The sequence below is a fragment of the Eutrigla gurnardus genome (genome assembly GCF_963514095.1).
Source record: "Eutrigla gurnardus genome assembly, chromosome: 4".
NCBI lineage: Eukaryota > Metazoa > Chordata > Actinopteri > Perciformes > Triglidae > Eutrigla > Eutrigla gurnardus.
In genome coordinates this window covers 10,425,618-10,447,704 of record NC_139918.1, presented here as the reverse complement: position 1 = coordinate 10,447,704, position 22,087 = coordinate 10,425,618, and the positions used below count along the sequence as shown (strand labels likewise).

General features: G+C 45.5%; 2 protein-coding genes and 1 pseudogene across 3 annotated transcripts in view; 2 read left to right on the top strand and 1 right to left on the bottom strand.

Moving 5' to 3' along the window:
* basp1 (brain abundant, membrane attached signal protein 1) overlaps positions 1-22,087 on the bottom strand; it is a 360,963-nt gene that overhangs the window by 330,863 nt on the left and 8,013 nt on the right. The gene's annotated exons all lie outside the window — the stretch shown is intronic.
* On the top strand, positions 109-3,225 carry LOC311012980 (tripartite motif-containing protein 16-like; annotated as a pseudogene). The gene has a single exon. The product of its transcript is annotated as a tripartite motif-containing protein 16-like (transcript).
* Positions 19,345-21,771, top strand: LOC311012520 (E3 ubiquitin/ISG15 ligase TRIM25-like). Its single transcript, XM_084007991.1, has 2 exons — positions 19,345-20,700; positions 21,247-21,771. Exons 1-2 carry the CDS (start codon positions 19,764-19,766, stop codon positions 21,429-21,431), a joined length of 1,122 nt encoding a protein of 373 aa, XP_083864117.1. The 5' UTR covers positions 19,345-19,763; the 3' UTR covers positions 21,432-21,771.

Genomic DNA, 22,087 nt, shown 5'->3' with positions numbered 1-22,087 from the left:
CCGTGTGAGGACGGGTGGAACCAACATGGCGGTGAAGTGCAGCAGCTGACAGGCCACATTCACTGCAGAAACACATGTTGTTGAGATCAGACCTCAGACCAGTTTCACTTCTCACAGAGTTAAACTTAGACAGTCGTCGTCGCTGAGAGGTGAAATGGCGCAGAAAGGAGTTCAGCTGGACCGGGAGACCTTCTCTTGTTCAATCTGTTTGGATCTACTGAAGGACCCGGTGACTATTCCCTGTGGACACAGCTACTGCATGAAGTGTATTGAAAGCTTCTGGAATGAGAAGGAGATCCACAGCTGCCCTCAGTGTAGGCAGACCTTCATACCGAGGCCTGTCCTGCTGAAAAACACCATGTTGGCAGTTTTGGTGGAGGAGCTGAAGAAGACTGGACTCCAAGCTGCTCCTGCTGGTCTCTGCTATGCTGGACCTGAAGATGTGGCCTGTGATTTCTGCACTGGGAGGAAACTGAAAGCCCTCAAGTCCTGTCTGGGGTGTCTGGCCTCTTACTGTGAGAAACACCTCCAGCCTCATCATGAATCACCAGCATTCAAGAAACATCAGCTGGTGGAGCCCTCCAACAAGCTCCAGGAGAACGTGTGCTCTCATCATGATGAGGTGATGAAGATGTTCTGCCGTACTGATCAGCAGTCTATCTGTTATCTCTGCACTGTGGAGGAACACAAAGGCCACGACACAGTCTCAGCTGCAGCAGAAAGGACTGAGAGGCAGAGAGAGCTGGATGTGAGTCGACTAAACATCCAGCAGAGAATCCAGGACAGAGACAAAGATGTGAAGCTGCTCCAACAGGAGGTGGAGGCTATCAACCACTCTGCTGATAAAGCAGTGGAGGACAGTGAGGTTCACTGAGCTGATCCGTCTCATGGAGAAAAGACGCTCTGACGTGAAGCAGCAGGTCAGATCCCAGCAGGAAACTGAAGTGAGTCGAGTCACAGAGCTTCAGGAGAAGCTGGAGCAGGAGATCAGTGAGCTGAAGAGGAAAGACGCTGAGCTGGAGAAGCTCTCACACACAGAGGATCACAACCAGTTTCTACACGACTACCCGTCGCTGTCACCACTCAGTGAGTCCACACACTCATCCAGCATCAACACCCGTCCTCTGCGCTACTTTGAGGACGTGACAGCGGCTGTGTCAGCGGTCAGAGATGACCTGCATGATGTTCTGACAGAGAAATGGATGAAGGTCTTAGCTATAGGGACTGAAGTGGATGTTTCACTGCCACAACCAGAGCCCAGGACCAGAGCTGGATTCTTAAGATATTCACGTGAAATCACACTGGATCCAAACACGGCACACACACGTCTGTTATTATCTGAGGGGAACAGAAAAGCAACATTTATGAGTCAACAGCAGTCTTATTCTCCTCACCCAGACAGATTCATTGATTATGATCAGGTCCTGAGTAGAGAAAGTCTGACTGGACGTTGTTACTGGGAGGTGGAGTGGAGAGGAGATGGAGTTGATGTATCAGTCGCATACAAGAGTATCAGCAGAGCAGGAAGAGGGAATCAATGTGTGTTTGGATTGAAAGACAAATCCTGGTCGTTACAATGTTACAATAACGGTTATAACTTCTGGTACAACGGTGTCAAAACTCGCGTCTCAAGTCCTCCGTCCTCCAGAGTAGGAGTGTACCTGGATCACGGAGCAGGTATTCTGTCCTTCTACAGCGTCTCTGAGACCATGACTCTCCTCCACAGAGTCCAGACCAGGTTCACTGAGACTCTCCATGCTGGACTTTGTCTTTATTTTGATGGAAACAGTGGTGAGTTCTGTAAACTCAACTAGACAGAAGTAATTTAAGAGCTGAATGACTTCACCTCCTTCATCTTCCCAGCCTCCTCCTCTCCTCCCCTCTTCTTCTCCTCCCCTCCTCTTCTCTTCCTCCCCCCTCCTCACCACTTCCTCTCCCATCTCCCCCTCCTCCTCCTTTAGCGCTGACTGAGGGTGTCATTAATGGTGTACAGTCTGTTTCCTCAATTCTTTCTTAGATGTTATTTGTTTATTTGAAAAAGATTTACTACATGTGCTCTGTGTCCACATGCTGTTAGCATAGATGCTATGTGGCTATTATTATGTGTATTTGCTGATTCTATGCTCAAAACACAGTCCTGTTAGTCTTCTAACACCGGATGGTTGGGAGGGGTCCTGAAGATGACAGTCTGGTCAGAGAAGGGACAGATATTCCTGACGCCACAGAGCTGTTTGCAAAAGACAGACACAACACTCAAGTTGCTTTTTGTAAACGAGGAAACCGTTTTGGAGATGCCCAAAGATGTGCCACCAGTTCCATCCATATGAGGATGCATCAGCGACCCTATAGCCCACGGAGACCTGACATACAGGGATGTCAGCTGCTTGTGCACAGCAACAAAATCTGAGCTGCGACTGCTTCAATGCAAAACCTTTCAAAGTTCAGTCATCAAGAGCACACTGCCACGGCTCCTGCAGCCTCGACTTTTTATTTTGGAAATTATCTTATTTTATTTTTGACGTCAACTTGTGTTCTTGACGGCAGTACTTGCTTTATTGTTTACTGTTTATTGTTTGTAAATATCGTGCGCACTTAAAGCTGTAGTCTACGATTTGAAAGGTTTGAAAAAAGCATCCCCCCCCCCCCCACACACACACACACACACACACACACACACACACACACATACACACCGAAATGTGTTTCTGAAAACATTTTAGGCGAGAAATAAGCTATGCAGTTGCTGAATCTGTCTTTATTTGAGATCGACAACGCTCAGTTTAAAATATTTTCGAGAGCTTGCAAGCGGCGGCGCCGTCTCTCGAAACTCGCCGCGACACGACGGCATTGCACGGCTTCTTACATAGACAATGAATGGGAACATTCCCTCCGGGTATAAACTCAGGCAGGACGCCGTTTAGTGTCCCGGTGTGTCCGGGACTTCCACAACATGTACAAAGCAGTAATAGTGTTTATTACTGCCACGAATGATGAAACATTATCGGTGTAAATGCAGCGGATGCCGGTCAGATTTCTCTCTCACCCCGACTGCAGTACGTCCCTGATCCCAAACTGCTCGGTGATCGCTCGCCACAATCCCCGGACCGCATGGCTACTATTGGCTCAATTTTGACAAATTTTTCAAATCATAGACTACAGCTTTAAGACCAAGACAAATTCCACATATGTCAAAATGAATTTGGCAATAAACCTTTTCTGATTCTGATTCTCTGCATGGTGTCAACAGGTTTTTCTTGCCAGCCCATGAAGACCTCCTTTGGTACCCGTTTCAGGATATTGTATAGTCCCATATTCTATAGTCCCACCCCGAGGTCAGTCACAGGTCGTAACATGGGGGTTGAGAGAGACATCTGGGCCAAACTAGAACGTGCTTCTTAGAAAAGGTCAGGCAGTTTCCATGAAGTCAGTTGTATTGAGCTTTTTGTCCTTGTTGTCTTACATCCATGGTGAAGTCCTCTATCTCTACCACTCTCCATCTCTCTCTCTCGCTGCTTCCTTCACTGAAGCACATACGTTATTTTTTGTTCTGTTATAATAACATGAGTTTTGGTAACAGGACTGAGAAAAATTATTTCCCTTAGAAGCCCTCAAAGTCTGAGATGGACCAATATAACAGTTATAATGGAATTATTACAGCAATTATTGTATATATATATATATATATATAAGCCTGATTGTATACAAGTCTATGAGAAAATCAACCTATTTCACACTTTATTATCTCAATAAACATTGTAAACATGAGTTTATGGTCTCAAGTCTTCTGCAATCCAGCATGACGTCCATTTAGTCAATTATGGTCCATTTAGAGTCACATAGACCAGAAAGCAGGGGATGCTTCAGGGCGGGGCTACTTCAACAGCGTTGCGACCACGGTATGACTTGAACACTTGTGCAGTGTGAAGTTTTGAGAACCCAGATGCAGAACGCTGAGATGGTGGTGAATAGATCCGGAGGTTATTGGTAAGCAGTGGATGTGGGAAGGGTGGAGGGGAATGGAGCCAGGGGTTGGTGGTAGTGTGGCTTTGAGATCAGGTGGCAGACAAGCAGGAGCTCTGGCAGAGCAGCGAGCATGGAGCAGGATGAGTTGAGCAGGGAGGTCTGGAGGGAATGATGAGCCCAGAAACAAGGGTTCGTTCTGGAGAAAACACAGAAGATATTACTTGAAACTCGCGAGGCAAAGGGTGGCTAAAAACGCTCAGTAATGAAGCAGCAATCCGGGGATGAGTGGATTATTATTTATTTTTTTTTTAACAAAAATATATGTGCACCAAAACAGTGTGAGGTATATACATATAATATATATACACAATAAGTAAAATAAAAAGAGAAAATTCAAAGGAAGAGCAAAAAGAGGAAACAAGAAAGGAAATAAATTTTAATTAACAGGCGGTATCAGTTCATTTTTTAAAAACGGAGATTGTTTTCATTGTATTGTTGTTCTTGAGTCCTCTTATTGTTTTGCCATATTGTTTAAGTTCTTGGCAAAAAAATGCTCAAACTTTGGTTTGGAGTTGGAACAGATGCTACCTCGACGAGCGCGCGGTCCAGATGAATTCCTCAGAGTGAGACCTCGTCCAGTTTTCCTCTCTCTGGTGCAGCGCTGAACCCTGCCTGTCTCGCAGAGCTCGAGTTCCCGCCCCTGCTCGCTCTCACAGCGGATCGTCCTGATTGGTACAGAAGGGCAGTGGGCGCATGCGGACCCGCTCGTGATCGGCGGGAGTGGGTTTGGCCTACATACACAGCCTGCTGATTGGCTTATTCTTGATCGCCGGAGCTCACAACAAACATGGAGTGGAGGCTGTTCCGGCCGAGGGGTATTCCATCAAACTCGCTAAGCGCAAAGCCGGGCTAATATCGATAAGCTTCGCTACCTTTAGTGAGAGTTGCGTTCCTTCAACGTGACTTGAGGCACTCTCCGCTAAGTAACCATGGGAATTTATCCCACCAAACTAACCACCAGGCTTACTTTAGCGGAGTTTCAGAGAAGTCCGTCTGTCGGAAACAACTGTACCAGCAGAAGGTTCCGCCAAGCCTAGTCCTCGTGATTTCGTCACGTGAAAGACCAAAAATGACCAAAATTGCATATATGAAGTACAAACAGACTATATTTTCATCAAGTGTCTATGAATACATGCAATTAAAAAAATATAAATAAATAGTTTATTTCCTGAACACCGACTGGCCATATTATTATCTAAATACACGTATTTCGCATGTTGTTTATCCTCCAGTTGGGTGAGTGGTGATACTACGCCCAAACACGGGCAGACCGGATTCACAACCTGGCAAAGACGTCTCATAAATATTTTTTTAGCTTGAATAATTGTCTTTAGATCAGAGAATTAGACCAACATTTTACTTTAACTATGATAAATATGTCATACAATTTCCCCAGAACCCAAATATAACTCGCAAAAACATGATAGGCGTAAAGATGTTATTAATAGCATGTTATAGATCCCAGTGACAAAGGCATTGCTGCTGTGTAACCGGCAGAGTAGTCACGGTCTGTGTTGTAGCTTTATGTAATGCTGGTTACTGTTGCACTAGTATAACTCGTGGGTTAACTACTGAAGCATCTAATATGAATACACGGAGGCAAGGATGCAGTACGAGCTGTTCTTTTACTGGCGCTCAAATCACACAACAACACAGACATACACAGCCGATCCCAGAACCCGGCAGTAGTGACAGTCCAATACAGTTGAGCACCGAGTGCTCAATCAAATCCACCACATCCCTCTATTTCCAACTGACAAGTGGCCCACCTATAAGAGACTTCCAACATTAACTCTTTGGTAACCATTAACTCTAAGGCATCAACGTTAATCAGACCTTTTCTATGCATATTTCAAATATCAACAAAGCCTGTTTTAAATTAACAAATGGCTTTCATTAATAACCGCAAACCACTTTTCTGTTAAGCAATCTGTTGGGGACATCATGTAGCCTAGACCTTCTGAACATTTAACATTTTCAAAACATTTTAAGTTAACACTTATTGTCTTCTCCTTTTCACTTTCCCTTCCTATCAACATTTGTGCAGGTGAGTCTTTCAGTCCTGTCACTGGCGTGTTCCTCAGTGACAGCAGCACCAGATGTGGGTCGTGCCGGTCTGCGTTGCTTTCTTCAGCGCATGTTTTACAGTCTTTATGGCCCGCTCAGCCTTCCATTAGAAGAGGGGAAACCTGGGCTGGAGTGTGTGAGCTTAAACTCCCATGCAGGGTTTAAAATTGGCACTCGCCAAATGCGGGTAAAAATATGTTTTGGCGAGTAAAATAAATAGGTCACACGCCATTGGCAGGCTGCTGAAATATGCCGACTTTGCTATGTAACTTTAAACATAAATTCCAAACAGTGACAGACACAATTCTACAGGCTGCAGATCTACTGATTGCGTTTCGAATTTCAAATTTGTCCCTCGCTGTCCACCGTCATTCAACATTTAAAAATGTATCAAAAGAGAAGAAGAAGAAAGGAGACGAAGAAGAAGACGACGACTACGAATCGAATACGAAGAGGTTTAAACAGAAGAAATTAAAGATGTGGCGACACATTGCGGGTGTAAAACCACCCGAAAAGAGACCTCAGGAGGAGAGCTGTGGAGGAACACAGCCTAAAAGAAAATTTAATGAAAAGTAGCGGTTCTGTTATACTACTACTGTACTGTTATAGTTAAGGTCGTGATTGTGAACAGTTCAGTGGCTGGTAAAAATACATTTTGGCCGGTAAAATTTCAGACCCTACCTGCCATTGGCAGGTGGGTCAAAAATCTAATTTTATACCCTGCTCCCATGAGGCTGCAAATGCCTTCATCTCATAGCTGGCGAATGGGACGTGATCGCTCACTATCTCCCTAGGAATCCCGTGTCTCGCAAAGACCGATTTCATCTTCTGAATCACTGTGTAAGCTGTCTTGTCAGAGAGGTTGAGGACTTCAGGATATTTTGTCAGGTAATCTACTAACAACAGGTAAGATTGACCATGTAGCTCGAAGATGTCGGCTCCGACTTTCATCCACGGCAATTCTGGCACCTGATGTGGTATGAGTGGCTCAGCCTGGTGTTTGGACTGTAGCTGCTGGCACTGCACACACTTCTCCACCATTGTCTCTGTCTCGTCCCAGGCCAGTATAGGACTCTTCTCGCTTTGGCTTTTGTGTGCTGCATGTCTTGGTGAGCCAGATGCAGCTTCTCCAAAATCACGCTCCTGAAGCTCTTGGGTACTATGATTTTGTCTCCGACCATGACAATGTCATTCTCAGTGCTGATATTGTCCTTCACTTGCCAGTAGCTGTGTAGTTTCCTGTCCAGACTTTTCTTTTTCGTTGGCCAGCCTTTTACATGTTTCTCACACACAGCTTGTAATATGTGTCTCCTCACTCATCTGTAGCTCCCAAGGCATACACAACTCTCTCGTCACAGGGGTTCTCATTGATATTGTCACCGTCTCTGCTTGCCGTGGCGCGTGAGAGTGTGTCAGCAATGTACATGTGCTTGCCTGGTGTGTATGTTACGTTGAGATCATGCCTCTGTAATTGTAGGAGCATTCCTTGCAGCCGCGCTGGAGCTTTGCTCAGCGGCTTACGCATAATGACCTCCAAAGGCTTATGATCGGACTGCACAGTCACTGGTCTGCCATAGACATACTGGTGGAACCTTTTGGCAGAAAACACAATGGCAAACAACTCCTTCTCTATTTGTGCGTACCTCTTTTCCGTGTTGGTGAGCGCTCGTGAGGCATAGCACACTGGGCGGCCGTCCTGCAGCAGACAGGCACCCAGTCCATCTTTTGAGGAGTCAGCTTGTAGAGTCAGCGGCTGCTTGTGATCATAATACCTCAACACTGGGGCTTGTGTGAGGGTAGACTTCAATGTCTGTAGTGCTGCACTGTGGTGTGGGCACCACTGCCACGCTATATCCTTCTTCAGCAGCTGTCTGAGAGGAGCCGTAAGTGAGGCTTCGTTTGGTATGTACTGGGCCAGGAATTTTGCCATTCCCAGCAGACGTTGGAGACTTTGCTTGTCTTCTGGGGTTGGCATGTCGACAATCGCTTTGATCTTTGTGTCGTCGGCCTTCTGTCCTGCTGCCGTGATGATGTGTCCCATATACTTTACTGTGTCGACTTTGAACTGAATCTTGTCTTTGTTGAACTTAACGTTCGCAGTCTTCGCTCTCTCCATTACTTTCTGTTGGATTGCATCATGCTCCTGCTCTGATGACGCTGCTATGATCATGTCGTCTGCTATGACGTACACCCCTGGAATGTCGCCAAAGGTCTCACAGTTCTTCTGTTGAAATACTTCACTGGCCGACCTGATCCCGAATGGGAGTCTGAGGAAGCGGAACCGGCCCCACGGCGTGTTGAAGGTGCATAGTTTAGACGACGGCTCATCTAGCTTAATCTGCCAGTATCCATCCTTCTCATCTAAGATGGAGAAGATGGAGTAATGCTGGCACTTGACTGCCTCATTGAGGTTGCAAGGGTCCAAGCACACCCTTAGCGCACCATTCTTTTTCCTTGTGGCAACAAGACTGTTCACCCACTCTGTAGGCTCGTTGACAGGTGCTATCACCTACCTGTTTTGTAGGTCCTTGAGTGTCTCTCTCAGTGAGTCCATAATAGAGAGGGGTACATTTCTGCATGCATGAATCACAGGCATGACGCTGGGGTCGATGTGTATGTGATGAACTCCAGGAAACTCTCCCAATCCTGTGAAGACGTCTGCATACCTCTGTAGTAGCTCCTCTTTGGTGGCTGGAGGTTTTCCTTGTTGTGGAGCTGCTGCTGTGAGTGCATCCACCCTTTTCACCAGTTGCAGCTCTTCACATGCCTCTCCACCCAGAATAGGCTTGTCTGCTCGGCTACTCACATGAAAGTTCAGCACAGCTTCGCGTTTGGACGTCCTGCATTCTAATCATGCTACGCCTTCTGCTGGTAGGCGTGCTCCACCAAAAGCTATTAGCACAGTCTCTGTAGGCTGCAACTGAATGGGACCTGGTAGCTGCCGGTACACGTGCATGGGAAGCACATTTGCATCGGCACCTGTGTCCAGTTTGAAATGAATTGCTACGCCCTTGATTGTGGCTGTTTCGTGCCATACAGTGCCTTTTGCTTGGTGTGCTGCTTTCTTGTTGTTCCCATTTCTAATCATGCCAATGTAGAGAGAGTCCACTTCACTTTCTATGTTATAGTCTTTGATCTATATTTGCTGATTTTCTCTGTGCTACCCCTGCACACTTTTGAGAAATGGTTGTTTTTTCCACATTTGTGACACATAGCGCCATAAGCTGGGCATTGACGGGGCTCATGCGTTTTTCCACACTTGCAGCAGACACTTGTTACCTGCTTCTTGTGCCTTGTTTTGTACTTGTTCCAGCTGCCCGTGCGTGTTTGCCCTCCGGTTTTGCTTAATGCATCCACTGCGGTGTCGTGGACAACTGGTGACGCTTGCATTGCATTATTTGTGTCTTGGCGAGCTCTGCAGATCTACATGTTTCTATGGCTCTACGCAAAGTGAGCGCATTATCACGTAACAGTCTCTCTTTCAGACGAGTGTCATTTATGCTAAACCCTAATTTGTCCCTAATCATGTCATCTTCATTTCTGCCAAACTCACAGTCTTTGTTCTTTTGACGCAGCTCTGTGATGAATCTGTCTGCCGATATTCCTGATGACATCGTGTGCGACCAAAACTGATGGTGTTCGAAAACAACGTTCTTTTGTGGGCTGCAGTAATTCCTGAATGCTACCAGCACTTCCTCCATCGTTGGTTCGTCTCCTTCTTGGGGAATGGTAAGCGTATTATTAGGGATGTCCGATGTTGACTTTTTGCCGATATCCGATAGCCGATATTCTCTAAATTCTTAATTTCCGATTCCGATATCAACCGATATGGTATACCGATATACATATGCAGGCGTTTTTTCCCCCCAGACTAATTTTAGGTCCCATCACATTATCTCCTGTCATACATTGTCTATAAAAAAAATAAGGACACTACTTCAACTAATGGGAAAGTTCCATATTTATTAACATTTTGTCAACATGTGTAAACATGTGTACTACACATTGTGTAGTGTAGGACAGCCTACTGAAAACTGCTCATTTCTATGAGGTACAACAAACAACACTTTTGGAATGAGGTAAAGTGCACACAAAGGCAATAAAAGTGCAAAGACATAGCCTAGAGACAGACTCAGTCCTTAGCCCATTACTTGGGCTAATACAGTAATTGTCAATTGAAAATATAAACTGGGCTCAATCAGCCCTGTTAAACATGAGCAAAAACAAAACCTGCAATATTAATGTGGTGTGCAATAAAAACAAGAAAGGCACACAGTTCAGTTCAAACCTTCCAGAGTAGTAAACAAAGTTCTCCTTTTGTCCAGAGAAAGATGCTGAAAGATTGATGGGCCATATGTAACTGTCCATAACTTGGCTAAAACAATCATTAAAAATATAAACCGTTTCTTTCTGCCCTCTCTTTCACATGAGTAACAAAAAATGTGCAAATAAAAAAGGCACAAAAATAAAAACAGCTTCATTTCAAAGAAGCAAACATAAATTAGAGTGCAACGACTTAAAGTGCTCTAATTCTCATCCTAGTACTACTGTTCAAGAGGGAGATTTTTCTGAATGAAAATAAGCATCTCAGCATTGTCGCAATGTATACGATTCCTCTTCTCGTCGATGACATGCGAGACAGCACTGAACAGCCGTTCACTGTCTATACTGGTGCAGGGTGCAGTGAGGTACTTGCGTGCTACACGGGCAATAGCAGGGAAGCGGGCCTGGTTGCTCTTCCAGTAGCTCAAAGGGCATTCTTTCTTGAGGATGATGACTTCTCCCAGGTATGTATGCACAACTCAGGGAGGCAAACATCCGAGAAATACTTGCGATTGGGCATGGCAAAGCGTGGCTCGAGGAACTCCACAAGTTTGCTGAATCCGGCGTCTTGCACGATGGAAAACGGCTGATTATCCAGCGCAATGCACTCCATGATTTTTTGGCTGATAACTTTCGCTCTTGGGTGTTCCTTGTTGTATTTCAGTTTTTTTTCTGCTGACTCTTTGAGCGACAGTTGCGTTGTTTTCTTCACGGAGTCCTTTCCTCGTTGTTGTTTTGCCTTACTTTGTTGCTGCAAAAACGCTTTGTGTGCCTCCGGGTGGTTTTTCTTGATGTGAGAGATTAAATTCGAAGTGTTGAATGACGAAGCCTTGGTCCCCCCTCGCATGACATGCGCCTCACAATCTTTACAAACTGCAAATCTGGTATCCGCAGGTGAAACGTTAAAAAAACTCCAGACCGCAGACATTTTGTGTAACAACGAGCGAGCAACCTGTTAGCTACACTAGCCACACTTTTCTGTTGTTTTTTTGGTGGTGCGGTTTGATGATGTCATCAATTGCGCGCCGGTAAATGTCAGGACCCAACAAGCCCCCGAGGCCCCCCCCCCCCCCCCGAGCAGCAGCAGCGGCAGCAGCAGGTAGCAGCACAACCCAGGCATTATATAATCGGTTTTCATTATCGGTGGAAAAACCGATAACGATATGAACAGATATTACAAAAATAGGCTAATATCGGCCGATATTATCGGACAGCCGATATTATCGGACATCCCTACGTATTATACACTTCCAGGGCCTCCTCGCCGACAGTATGAAGTAGAATGGCTATTTTAACCTCCTCGTCTTTATCAACCGCACCTGAAGCGACCGTATACAGCTGAAAGCGTTGCTCCCATCTGCGCCAATTTTCAGCGATATTGCCGGTAAGTATCAGCGGTGGCGGTGGCTTGAACTGCTCCATGTTCGTGCGCTCTAGCACTTGTTAGCTGCCTGCTAATCTTCAGTAGTTAACTCGTTTTTATGCTGTCCTCGACTTACTCCGTAACTCCGTCTTCTGACACCATGTTGTAGCTTTAAGTAATGCTGGTTACTGTTGTACTAGTATTACTCGTGGGTTACCTACTGAAGCATCTAATATGAATACACGGAGGCAAGGATGCAGTACGAGCTGTTCTTTTACTGGCGCTCAAATCACACAACAACACAGACATACACAGCCGATCCCAGAACCCGGCAGTAGTGACAGTCCAATACAGTTGAGCACCGAGTGCTCAATCAAATCCACCACAGTCTGGGGGAAGTTTGTCCCTCTGCAGCTCCGGTAGCCCCCTGACGTCACGATGCCTAGCTAGCAGCTGACTGGCTAACGCTACATTGATGGCTAGGCCAGGTGTTTATAAAACGGTCACCACGGCCGCACTTGGAGAGTTTACCTGGTACCAGATAGGTCTGCAGCTGTGTGTGGGGTGGACTCATGGTGCTCTGGTGTAGAGAAGGTATGTGAAACATTATATAATTTAACGGACTAAGCCTCCAGTGAAATGTGTCTTATCCTGGGTTATTGTAGAATAGGTTGTCGGGTCGACTGGCAGACGCTACAAGTGTTCGTACGGTGTGCTGCCGAGGGTCTTGGGCGGGCACCCGCCGGGCATTGGCACGACTTAAAAGACGCGGCGCCTAAAAGGTAATAATAATAAAAAGAATAATAATTTTGATGGAGGACCGTTCATCTGTCGGTTGTTGTCTGTTCCGAGTCGCATTCAGGTAAAACAAAGACTGTTTGTTCTTTAACATGTCAATCATCTGCGTATGATTTCATCAAGCACTAATTGAAAACGATTCTGTGTCCGCAGGTCGATTGCTCCTGCTGCTTTGCCTTATTTAAATTATGTTTAATGATAGCTGTGCCTCCCTTTACAGTTTTCTTTCTTTTGTTTAGGTATTTTGTCATGGCCGCCATCTAGGCCCCCCCCCCCCCCCCCCCCGACTCACGTGGTAGTGGTTGCCCCAGTAGTTCTGTGGAGTGAAGTGTCTGTGTAGTAGTGTATCCCATCTAGCATTCTGGTGTTAGTAAGCACCCCTCCTTCTTGTCCTCCCCCTCCAGAATACTAGGGCAGCGGCTCCCAGGGCAGGTTCCTGGATCCGTCCTCGCGCACTGCACGTGTATTGTAGTGGTAAATTGCACCTCACAATATTGATTGTATCACTTGGTGTGTGTGTGTGTGTGTGTGTGTGTGTGTGTGGGTGTGTGTGTGTGTGTGTGTGTGTGTGTGTGGGGTTGACTGTAGGCACTGGAGTCAAGAAACACGAGTGGTGAACTTCATGTTTTCTCCGGACAGGTAACCTGCTTTGCTAGCTGTGGCGTGCGGTATTAGAGAGGTCGACCAGCAAGGTGGTATAATTAGAGGAGGAGCCAACAACGCCACCCTGGGAATTTCACCCAAGGAATAAGATTCTTTTTACCTCTGACCAAACTGGTCACTCACAAGAAAGGCACAAAAGGTCCGTTATACGATGAGGCCAGAGGCGTAATTCCATCCACAAGACTTTTATTTTTAAATACAACAACCACAGACCAGCATACACATAATCAATAATTAAAAGGACAAAGAAACATGGGGGAAGCTGAGGCTTACCAGTGGGGAGGTGGGCCACCAGGAGGGGAAAGGTCCATAAGAGGGGGTCACCCCAGTCACACGTGTAAGCACATCCACACACACACACACGTGAAGGATCACACCCGGGGGAGACCACACAGCACACAGGAGGGGACGCCACCACCGGGGAACACCAACCCCCACCACTTTAGGCTCTCGTCTTCTAAAACGAACAGGGAACAGAATACAAATTAGTGAACAGATCACAAAAATGAACAAAACAATCACATTAACTGCTGTAAAAATAAAGATGATACGGTTAACAGAACAAAACCAGATGAATGGTGGGGATGAAATAACAAAAACAACTGAAGATCTAAGAAATAAACACTTAATTTCCCAAAACAATATAAAAAGGGTTTAACCAAGTAGAAAATACACAAAACTATAGACTTAGCACACTGACACTACTTTACTAAAATGGCCAGGACTAAAATAACTAAGGACAAGATGAGCAATACGTCATCAAACAGACAGACGATGCGCAAATCAGCGGCAGGTAACGCCGCGCGGACCGCAATAACAGCGGAGGGCAAAGTCTTGATGACCGCAATAACAGCGGGAGGCAAAGTCTTGATGACCGCAATAACAGCGGGAGGCAAAGTCTTGATGACCGCAATAACAGCGGGAGGCAAAGTCTTGATGACCGCAATAACAGCGGGAGGCAAAGCAGCAGCGTGGTCAAAGGTGGAAGTAGCTGCTACACTCCTGGCTACCGGACACAAACCCGCAGTCCCAATCTGGCCGTACTTATGAGCCAGCTGAGGAGGGGAAGCGGACGAGCCCTCGGATGTTATTCTGCCACTGAGTGGATACCTATAAACAACAACAGCCATTAGCTACTATATGCTAAATGATGTGACAGCGCACGGTAAAGATCGACCTACCAGCTGTGATCGGTGAGCGCCTCATGGCGGAGGAAAGGATAAGGGTCCACGGCATCTACAAGATGACATGTATTCGGTTTTAACACCATACTAACAAAACTGATGACACGAAGACACAAGCAAAGACCGCTCTCATACCTGCTGCAGCAGCGGGCACACCGGAAGTGAGGTAGCTACGGCGACAGAGGGAGAGCAAAACGGACCACTACCTGTCTTTATAGTATGCCGACACACACTGATTGGCTGTCGATTGAAAGCGATCACGAGCACAAGAAAACACAGGACCATGCAAACCGGAGCAGAACACAAGACTCTATCCTGCTACAATCTACCCCTTTTTTTTTAATGGTCGTCCCGACAATAAACCAAAGGAGATGTAACTAACGCCAGGGTCTAAAAAGTGCAGTAACAGCGTGTGATACAGAACCGGGAGAGTTTGCAGCCTCCAATGCCAAGTCCCCCACCGGCCTTGGTATTCGGTGGACATTGGAATGCTGGCCAGCAGTTGATCGTGCTGACCTTCGGGGTGGCAGGTTGGTGGCGTCAGAGGAGCTGGTAGATGGAATAACCCAGGATGCAGATGGCTGAGCCGGAATTATGACAGGGGGCCTGGATGGAATTGGCACCGTGGGAACCAGATTAGCCTGATGGTGTGGCAGCCGAGGGGTTAGTTGAGTCTCTGCCTCAGCCCTCGTAGCTGGCAAGGTTGGAAGGGGAGCAACTTCGGGAACCAGGAGCAACAAATCTCCATCACAGGAGGACTCGGAGACGGACCTGCCAGGGGGAGATGAATGGCTGGCCACTGCAGGGCCAGGAGACTCCACTCCAATCACCGCCTTCAACAAGGTACGGTGAACCCGCTTGACTTTGGACCGATCATCCTTTGGGGCTATGGTGTAAACAGCTCCACCTTCCTTAGGTGCTCGGAGGACAGAATACACCGTGGAACCCCAGAGGTCTTGCATCTTGTGACGCCCTCTGACACTGAAGTCGCGCAGAAAGACCAACTGACCTTCTTTAAGTGGTTCCCCTCGAAGGTGTTGATCATGAGCCTTCTTTCTGCGCGCTGCTGAAGTTTTCAGTCGTTCTCTTGCACCATCAAAAGCAATGTGCAATCGTGCCTGATGTTCCTGAATCCATTCGTGAACATCTCCACTGATGGGGTCCTGGACCCTGGCCAACAGAAAGTCAATGGGGAGTCTGGGCTCCTGGCCAAACATTAAAAAGAATGGGGCCTCCCCAGTGGCCTGATGGGGAGTGGTGTTATAAGAGTAGAGGACTTGAGGGAGGCAGGAGGTCCAGTCTCTTTTTCGGGATGGAGGCAGTGTGCGTTATGGAGAGTTTGATTGAATCTTTCACACTGGCCATTGCCTGCTGGGTGATACGGGGTGGTGCGAGACTTCTGAATGCCATAAAGATTGCAAAGTTGCTGGATAAGTGCGCTCTCGAAGTTGCGTCCCTGATCCGAGTATAATCCTGTATGGTTATATTGCTTATATTGTTCCTGGTGGCAGCCAATACCAGTAGTGATCTCCCCTTTTAGAACACTAGGTTTTTGCACAGATTGTGCTATTACGATGGTGTGGCCATTTTTAAGTGTATTTATTAATAAAAGATTATTTTTTTACTGGAAGCACATCTCTGTCTAGTTCATCTTCCACATATTTCTATGAACCTGCTTGCCTCAGATAAGGTACTTAGTAGTTAATGTATAAAGTATATCTTGGTGTGAAAGCCACCAGGTGGCGTTGTCAAGGATCTTGATGCCCAGATCTGATCAAAGCTTAGCAAGGTCACGCTTGCAATTGTCAGCCACATTAATTCCTTCAGGTGAGTTCATTAATAGCTTCATTGAATTGTTGAGATAAATGTGTTGGAGAGAGAGAGAGAGAGAGAGAGAGAGAGTTACTCTTGACGGTACTTGTGCATTTAATCGCTCGGCAATTCTTGCACAAGCAGCCTCGCGATTTTTATTTATCACTACAGTATTCCCCTTTTTGGTTATGATGGGTTTGTACTCCTCGTACAGTTCCATCAACAATTTTCTACTCTGGTCTTCTTTGCCATTTTCTCGATGATTCGACATTCACGGTTCTGGGCTGGCTTTTTGACCATGAAGGCAGAAACGGCAGACAAAGAAACACTTACGAAATTTAACAAAACATGAAGGGACTCGCGAGGCAGGACACAGGAACACAAATAATGCAAATAACCGGGGTGGTGCAGCATGCAGGGAGTGACACAGTACAATGACGCGACAGCGAGACAGGGGAAACACACAGACTATATACACAGGGAGGCAGGGAGCTGACGAGGGACAGGTGAAACACATTAGGGCAGGTAGGGTAATCAACACCACAGGGTGGGGGTAGTGATGTTATGGTTTGCGTCGAGGCTTCGAGGCATGTGTTGAGAATTTCGGCTCCCCCCCCAACAAAGCTCCGTGTTGAGATCTGATTCACCTCGGCAAAATTACGTTGGGTATGACGAGCGAGGCTTCGTTTCCGGCTACTGTTTCGCGATACAGGTACCGCGGTGATACAGGTTTACAATTGGTGGGACATTACGACTATAAAGATGCCTCATACACGAATACTAACTCGTGGGTTTATCATTATTCTTATTCATTATTCTTATATATTCTTATACATCATTATTATAAAAATGGACACATTATCAAAGCATTGTAGGTTCAAATCCAAGGTGGAATTGCAGTGTAGGCCTACCACTTTGACTAATATAGCACTTTATCATTATTATTATACATCATTATTGTAATTATTACTACTGCTTGTCATACTACAAAGACACAGTGGTGTAGTGGTTAAGAAGTTGGACTTGTTGTTGAAGTGTTGCAAGTTTGAATCCAGGATAGAGCAGCAATGACCCACCTCCATGGATCCATTACTTATTTTACAAATGATTATTATTACATATTATAAGTATTACTACTATTTCATGTTTGAGGTGGTGTAGTGGCTAAGGACTGAGATACATTATCAAAGTGTTGTAGGTTCAAATCCAGGTCTGTGGTTTACCAAAGTACTTATTTTCTACCTTGAGTTCAGGAACTATTTATGAAAGGCACACTCACAGACATGTATCACCAAGATGACTTTAATTCTCAAATGATTTGATGTTGGATCGGCACATATAGCAAACATCTCATGTTAGGTTGACTGGAAACTCTTTTACTTTCTTCATAATTTCATTCACCACTAGGTGTCCCTAGCGTACATATTTGAAGCGGTCGAACCACTTTGGTGGTTCATCTGGCTGAGAGGCTTTGATATTTCATGAGGCTTCATCTCACCATCACTAGGTGGGGGAGTCAAGACAGCGGAAACAACAAGGACCAGGAAGTACAAGACAGGAAATCACACGGGATAAAATTACAAAATAAAACAGGAAATCAAACTAGGAAAAAACACAGATCATGACATAGCCTTAACAAGGCATGGATGAAATGCGTTAATGGAATGGGTTTAGCCACAAGTGGAATTGGTGTTAGTTCTAACCAGGCTTAACCAGGTAAGCGCCGCCTTAATTAGCGAGTTTGGTGGAATACCCCTCGGGTCAAGTATTAAATATATCTTCTTTAGCTGCGCCATAGAACTCCATTATTGTCCATATACACAATAATAATAATAATAATAATAATACGTTTGATTCATAGGTGCCTTTCTTTATTTATGATTCAACAAGGTGCTGGTGTTAAAGGTAGATGCAACCTTATGGTGTGAGAGAGTTGACACAGCACTCAGAGGACACGGAGGTTCGGTAGAGAAGAGGGATACTTTTTATTTTCTCCCAAGAAGGCCAAAATGGCAATTCATTAAAAAAAAAAGTTAACATTTCAAACAAAACAAAACTGACATGATAGTCAAAAAACAACAACCAATACTTAAGTTTTGTCACTTGAGGTTGAGATTCCCATGTGCAGAGAACCGAGCCTGGACAGTCACCTGTTTTCCACCAGCCCTCTTGTCTCCATGAACACCTGGCCTTAAATAGGCCCTGCATTGATTACCCTAATTGGTAGAAACCAAGCTGCCAGTTTGACAGGGGTGCTTCAGCACAACTACATGAGGCAGTGAAATTACCCCTCTGTATATTTATATATATTAATCTGTAAAGACTTGTAATCAGTCTAAAACTCATGGACAAATCAGATTTGATTTAATGCTGATCAATGACAGAGTCAAATCAACCCCAGCAGCCTAAACAATATTTACTTTTACTTTATTTCAATCGTTCGGATCTCTATGAAAATAACAATACATGCAAAATGAAAACAAAGTGTAGTGTGGTTATTTGCTACATATGAAATAGCAAATGGAATGAAAAATACAGCAACATAAGCATAAACACAGAGTCTTTTAATGAAGGTAGCGCATTGCTGCCGTGACGGGCTGCTCGTCCCGTCACAGCTGGAAACATTGCTCAGAGATGTTGGTCCATATTGACATGAGAGCATCACACTGCAGATCTGTGCGCTGCACATCCATGATGTAAATCTCCCGTTCCACCACATCCCAACGGTGCTCTACTGGATTGAGATCTGACTGAGTGCAGTGAACTCATGGTCATGTTCAAGAAAGCAGTTTGAGATGATTTGAGCTTCGTGACACAGCATGTTATCCTGCTGGCAGCAGCCATCAGAAGATGGTCCACTGTGGTCGTAAAGGGATTGATAACAGTACTTAGGTTGTGTGCCAAGAAAATACCTCCCACCACCATCTGAACCATTGACACAAGGCAGGATCTTGACCAGGTCAACTTCCTGATTCCTGGATCTTGATTGTTTCATTCTGGATAGTGGCTCTGACGCTCACCACTCCTCCACCTCCCTCCTTCTGCTTTAAGCAACAAGATATTCAGACGACTTTGATTCCAGAACAACATACGGTATTTATGTTCCAGCGACGTTTTCATGTGTTTTTAAGTGAAGTCGTCCCTCTCTATCATTCTCATTTTGACCTAAAAGCAAGAGTTCACCTCCTAAACGTGTTTCTGAATGAGAAATGAGCGCTGTTGTTAATAAAGTGTTACACAAACAGTTTCTCTCTCAACCCGCTCCTCTTCCTGGAAGGAGTCTCAGCTTGAGAACTCCTCCCTCCTCTCTCTGCTCTCAAACACAGCCAGCTCCACTCTGTCCACACATTTCCTTGTTCCCTCCCCTTCAGATCTACCGTGTGAGGACGGGTGGAACCAACATGGCGGTGAAGTGCAGCAGCTGACAGGCCACATTCACTGCAGAAACACATGTTGTTGAGATCAGACCTCAGACCAGTTTCACTTCTCACAAAGTGAAACTTAGACAGTCGTCGTCGCTGAGAGGTGAAATGGCGCAGAAAGGAGTTCAGCTGGACCGGGAGACCTTCTCTTGTTCAATCTGTTTGGATCTACTGAAGGACCCGGTGACTATTCCCTGTGGACACAGCTACTGCATGAAGTGTATTGAAAGCTACTGGGATGAGAAGGAGATCCACAGCTGCCCTCAGTGTAGGAAGACCTTCATACCGAGGCCTGTCCTGCTGAAAAACACCATGTTGGCAGTTTTGGTGGAGGAGCTGAAGAAGACTGGACTCCAAGCTGCTCCTGCTGGTCTCTGCTATGCTGGACCTGAAGATGTGGCCTGTGATTTCTGCACTGGGAGGAAACTGAAAGCCCTCAAGTCCTGTCTGGTGTGTCTGGCCTCTTACTGTGAGAAACACCTCCAGCCTCATTATGAATCACCAGCATTCAAGAAGCATCAGCTGGTGGAGCCCTCCAACAAGCTCCAGGAGAACGTGTGCTCTCGTCATGATGAGGTGATGAAGATGTTCTGCCGTACTGATCAGCAGTCTATCTGTTATCTCTGCACTGTGGAGGAACACAAAGGCCACGACACAGTCTCAGCTGCAGCAGAAAGGACTGAGAGGCAGAGAGAGTTGGATGTGAGTCGACTAAACATTCAGCAGAGAATCCAGGACAGAGACAAAGATGTGAAGCTGCTCCAACAGGAGGTGGAGGCTATCAACCACTCTGCTGATAAAGCAGTGGAGGACAGTGAGGTGATGTTCACTGAGCTGATCAGTCTCATGGAGAAAAGACGCTCTGACGTGAAGCAGCAGGTCAGATCCCAGCAGGAAACTGAAGTGAGTCGAGTCACAGAGCTTCAGGAGAAGCTGGAGCAGGAGATCAGTGAGCTGAAGAGGAAAGACGCTGAGCTGGAGAAGCTCTCACACACAGAGGATCACAACCAGTTTCTACACGACTACCCGTCGCTGTCACCACTCAGTGAGTCCACACACTCATCCAGCATCAACACCCGTCCTCTGCACTACTTTGAGGACTTGACAGCGGCTGTGTCAGCGGTCAGAGATGAGATACAGGAAGTTCTGACAGAGAAATGGATGAAGGTCTTGGCTGTAGGGACTGAAGTAGATGTTTCACTGCCGCAACCAGAGCCCAGGACCAGAGCTGAATTCTTAAGATATTCACGTGAAATCACACTGGATCCAAACACGGCACACACACATCTGTTATTATCTGAGGGGAACAGAAAAGCAACATTAATGAGTCAACAGCAGTCTTATTCTCGTCACCCAGACAGATTCATTGATTATTATCAGGTCCTGAGTAGAGAAAGTCTGACTGGACGTTGTTACTGGGAGGTGGAGAGGAGAGGAGATGGAGTTGGTGTATCAGTCGCATACAAGAGTATCAGCAGAGCAGGAAGAGGGAATCAATATGTGTTTGGATACAATGACAAATCCTGGGCGTTACAATGTAACAATAACAGTTATAACTTATTATACAACGGTGTCCTAACTCGTGTCTCAGGTCCTCCGTCCTCCAGAGTAGGAGTGTACCTGGATCACGGAGCAGGTATTCTGTCCTTCTACAGCGTCTCTAAGACCATGACTGTCCTCCACAGAGTCCAGACCAGGTTCACTGAGACTATCCATGCTGGATTTTGTTTTCTTTATTGTTATGGAAGCAGTGGTGAGTTCTGTAAACTCAACTAGACAGAAGTAATTTAAGAGCTGAATGACTTCACCTCCTTCATCTTCCCAGCCTCCTCCTCGCCTCCCCTCCTCCTCTCCTCTACTTCTTTTTTCCTCCTCTTCCTCTCTTCCTCCTCTTCTCCCAACCCCCTACTGTTTTTCCTTTTGTTTTTAAATGTGCTGTTTTTGATGACGAAGGCATCATCTTGATCTCAACAGTTTTTGCTTGCGTTGTTTTGTGTCGTCATTTTATTCTTGTACATCTACTCTGCCTTGCCTCCTGGGAACAAATTAAGTCTTTTGAATGTAATTGAATTACACAAAAAAAATGTACTTGATTTGACTGGACTATTTACTAAAATGTCATATCCATGTTAAGTTCTTGTTGTTTTACTATTATTTCTAATAGTATTGATGTCTGTTTTTTTTTAAATGTTTTGTTAATAACCAAAATTAGTTTGAAGACTTCCAATATGTTAATCATCCTTTTTTTAATCATACATTTTTTACATTTATTTTCATTGTATGGCTGTATTTTCCTTGTATTGTTGTATTTTCATTGTATTGTTAAGCACCTTGTATTGCAATGTTGTATGAAATGCGCTATATAAATAAATAAAGTTTAAGTTCATGTGCTGTGTGTCTCAGTTCACCCAGTGACTAAATTAGTAAATACA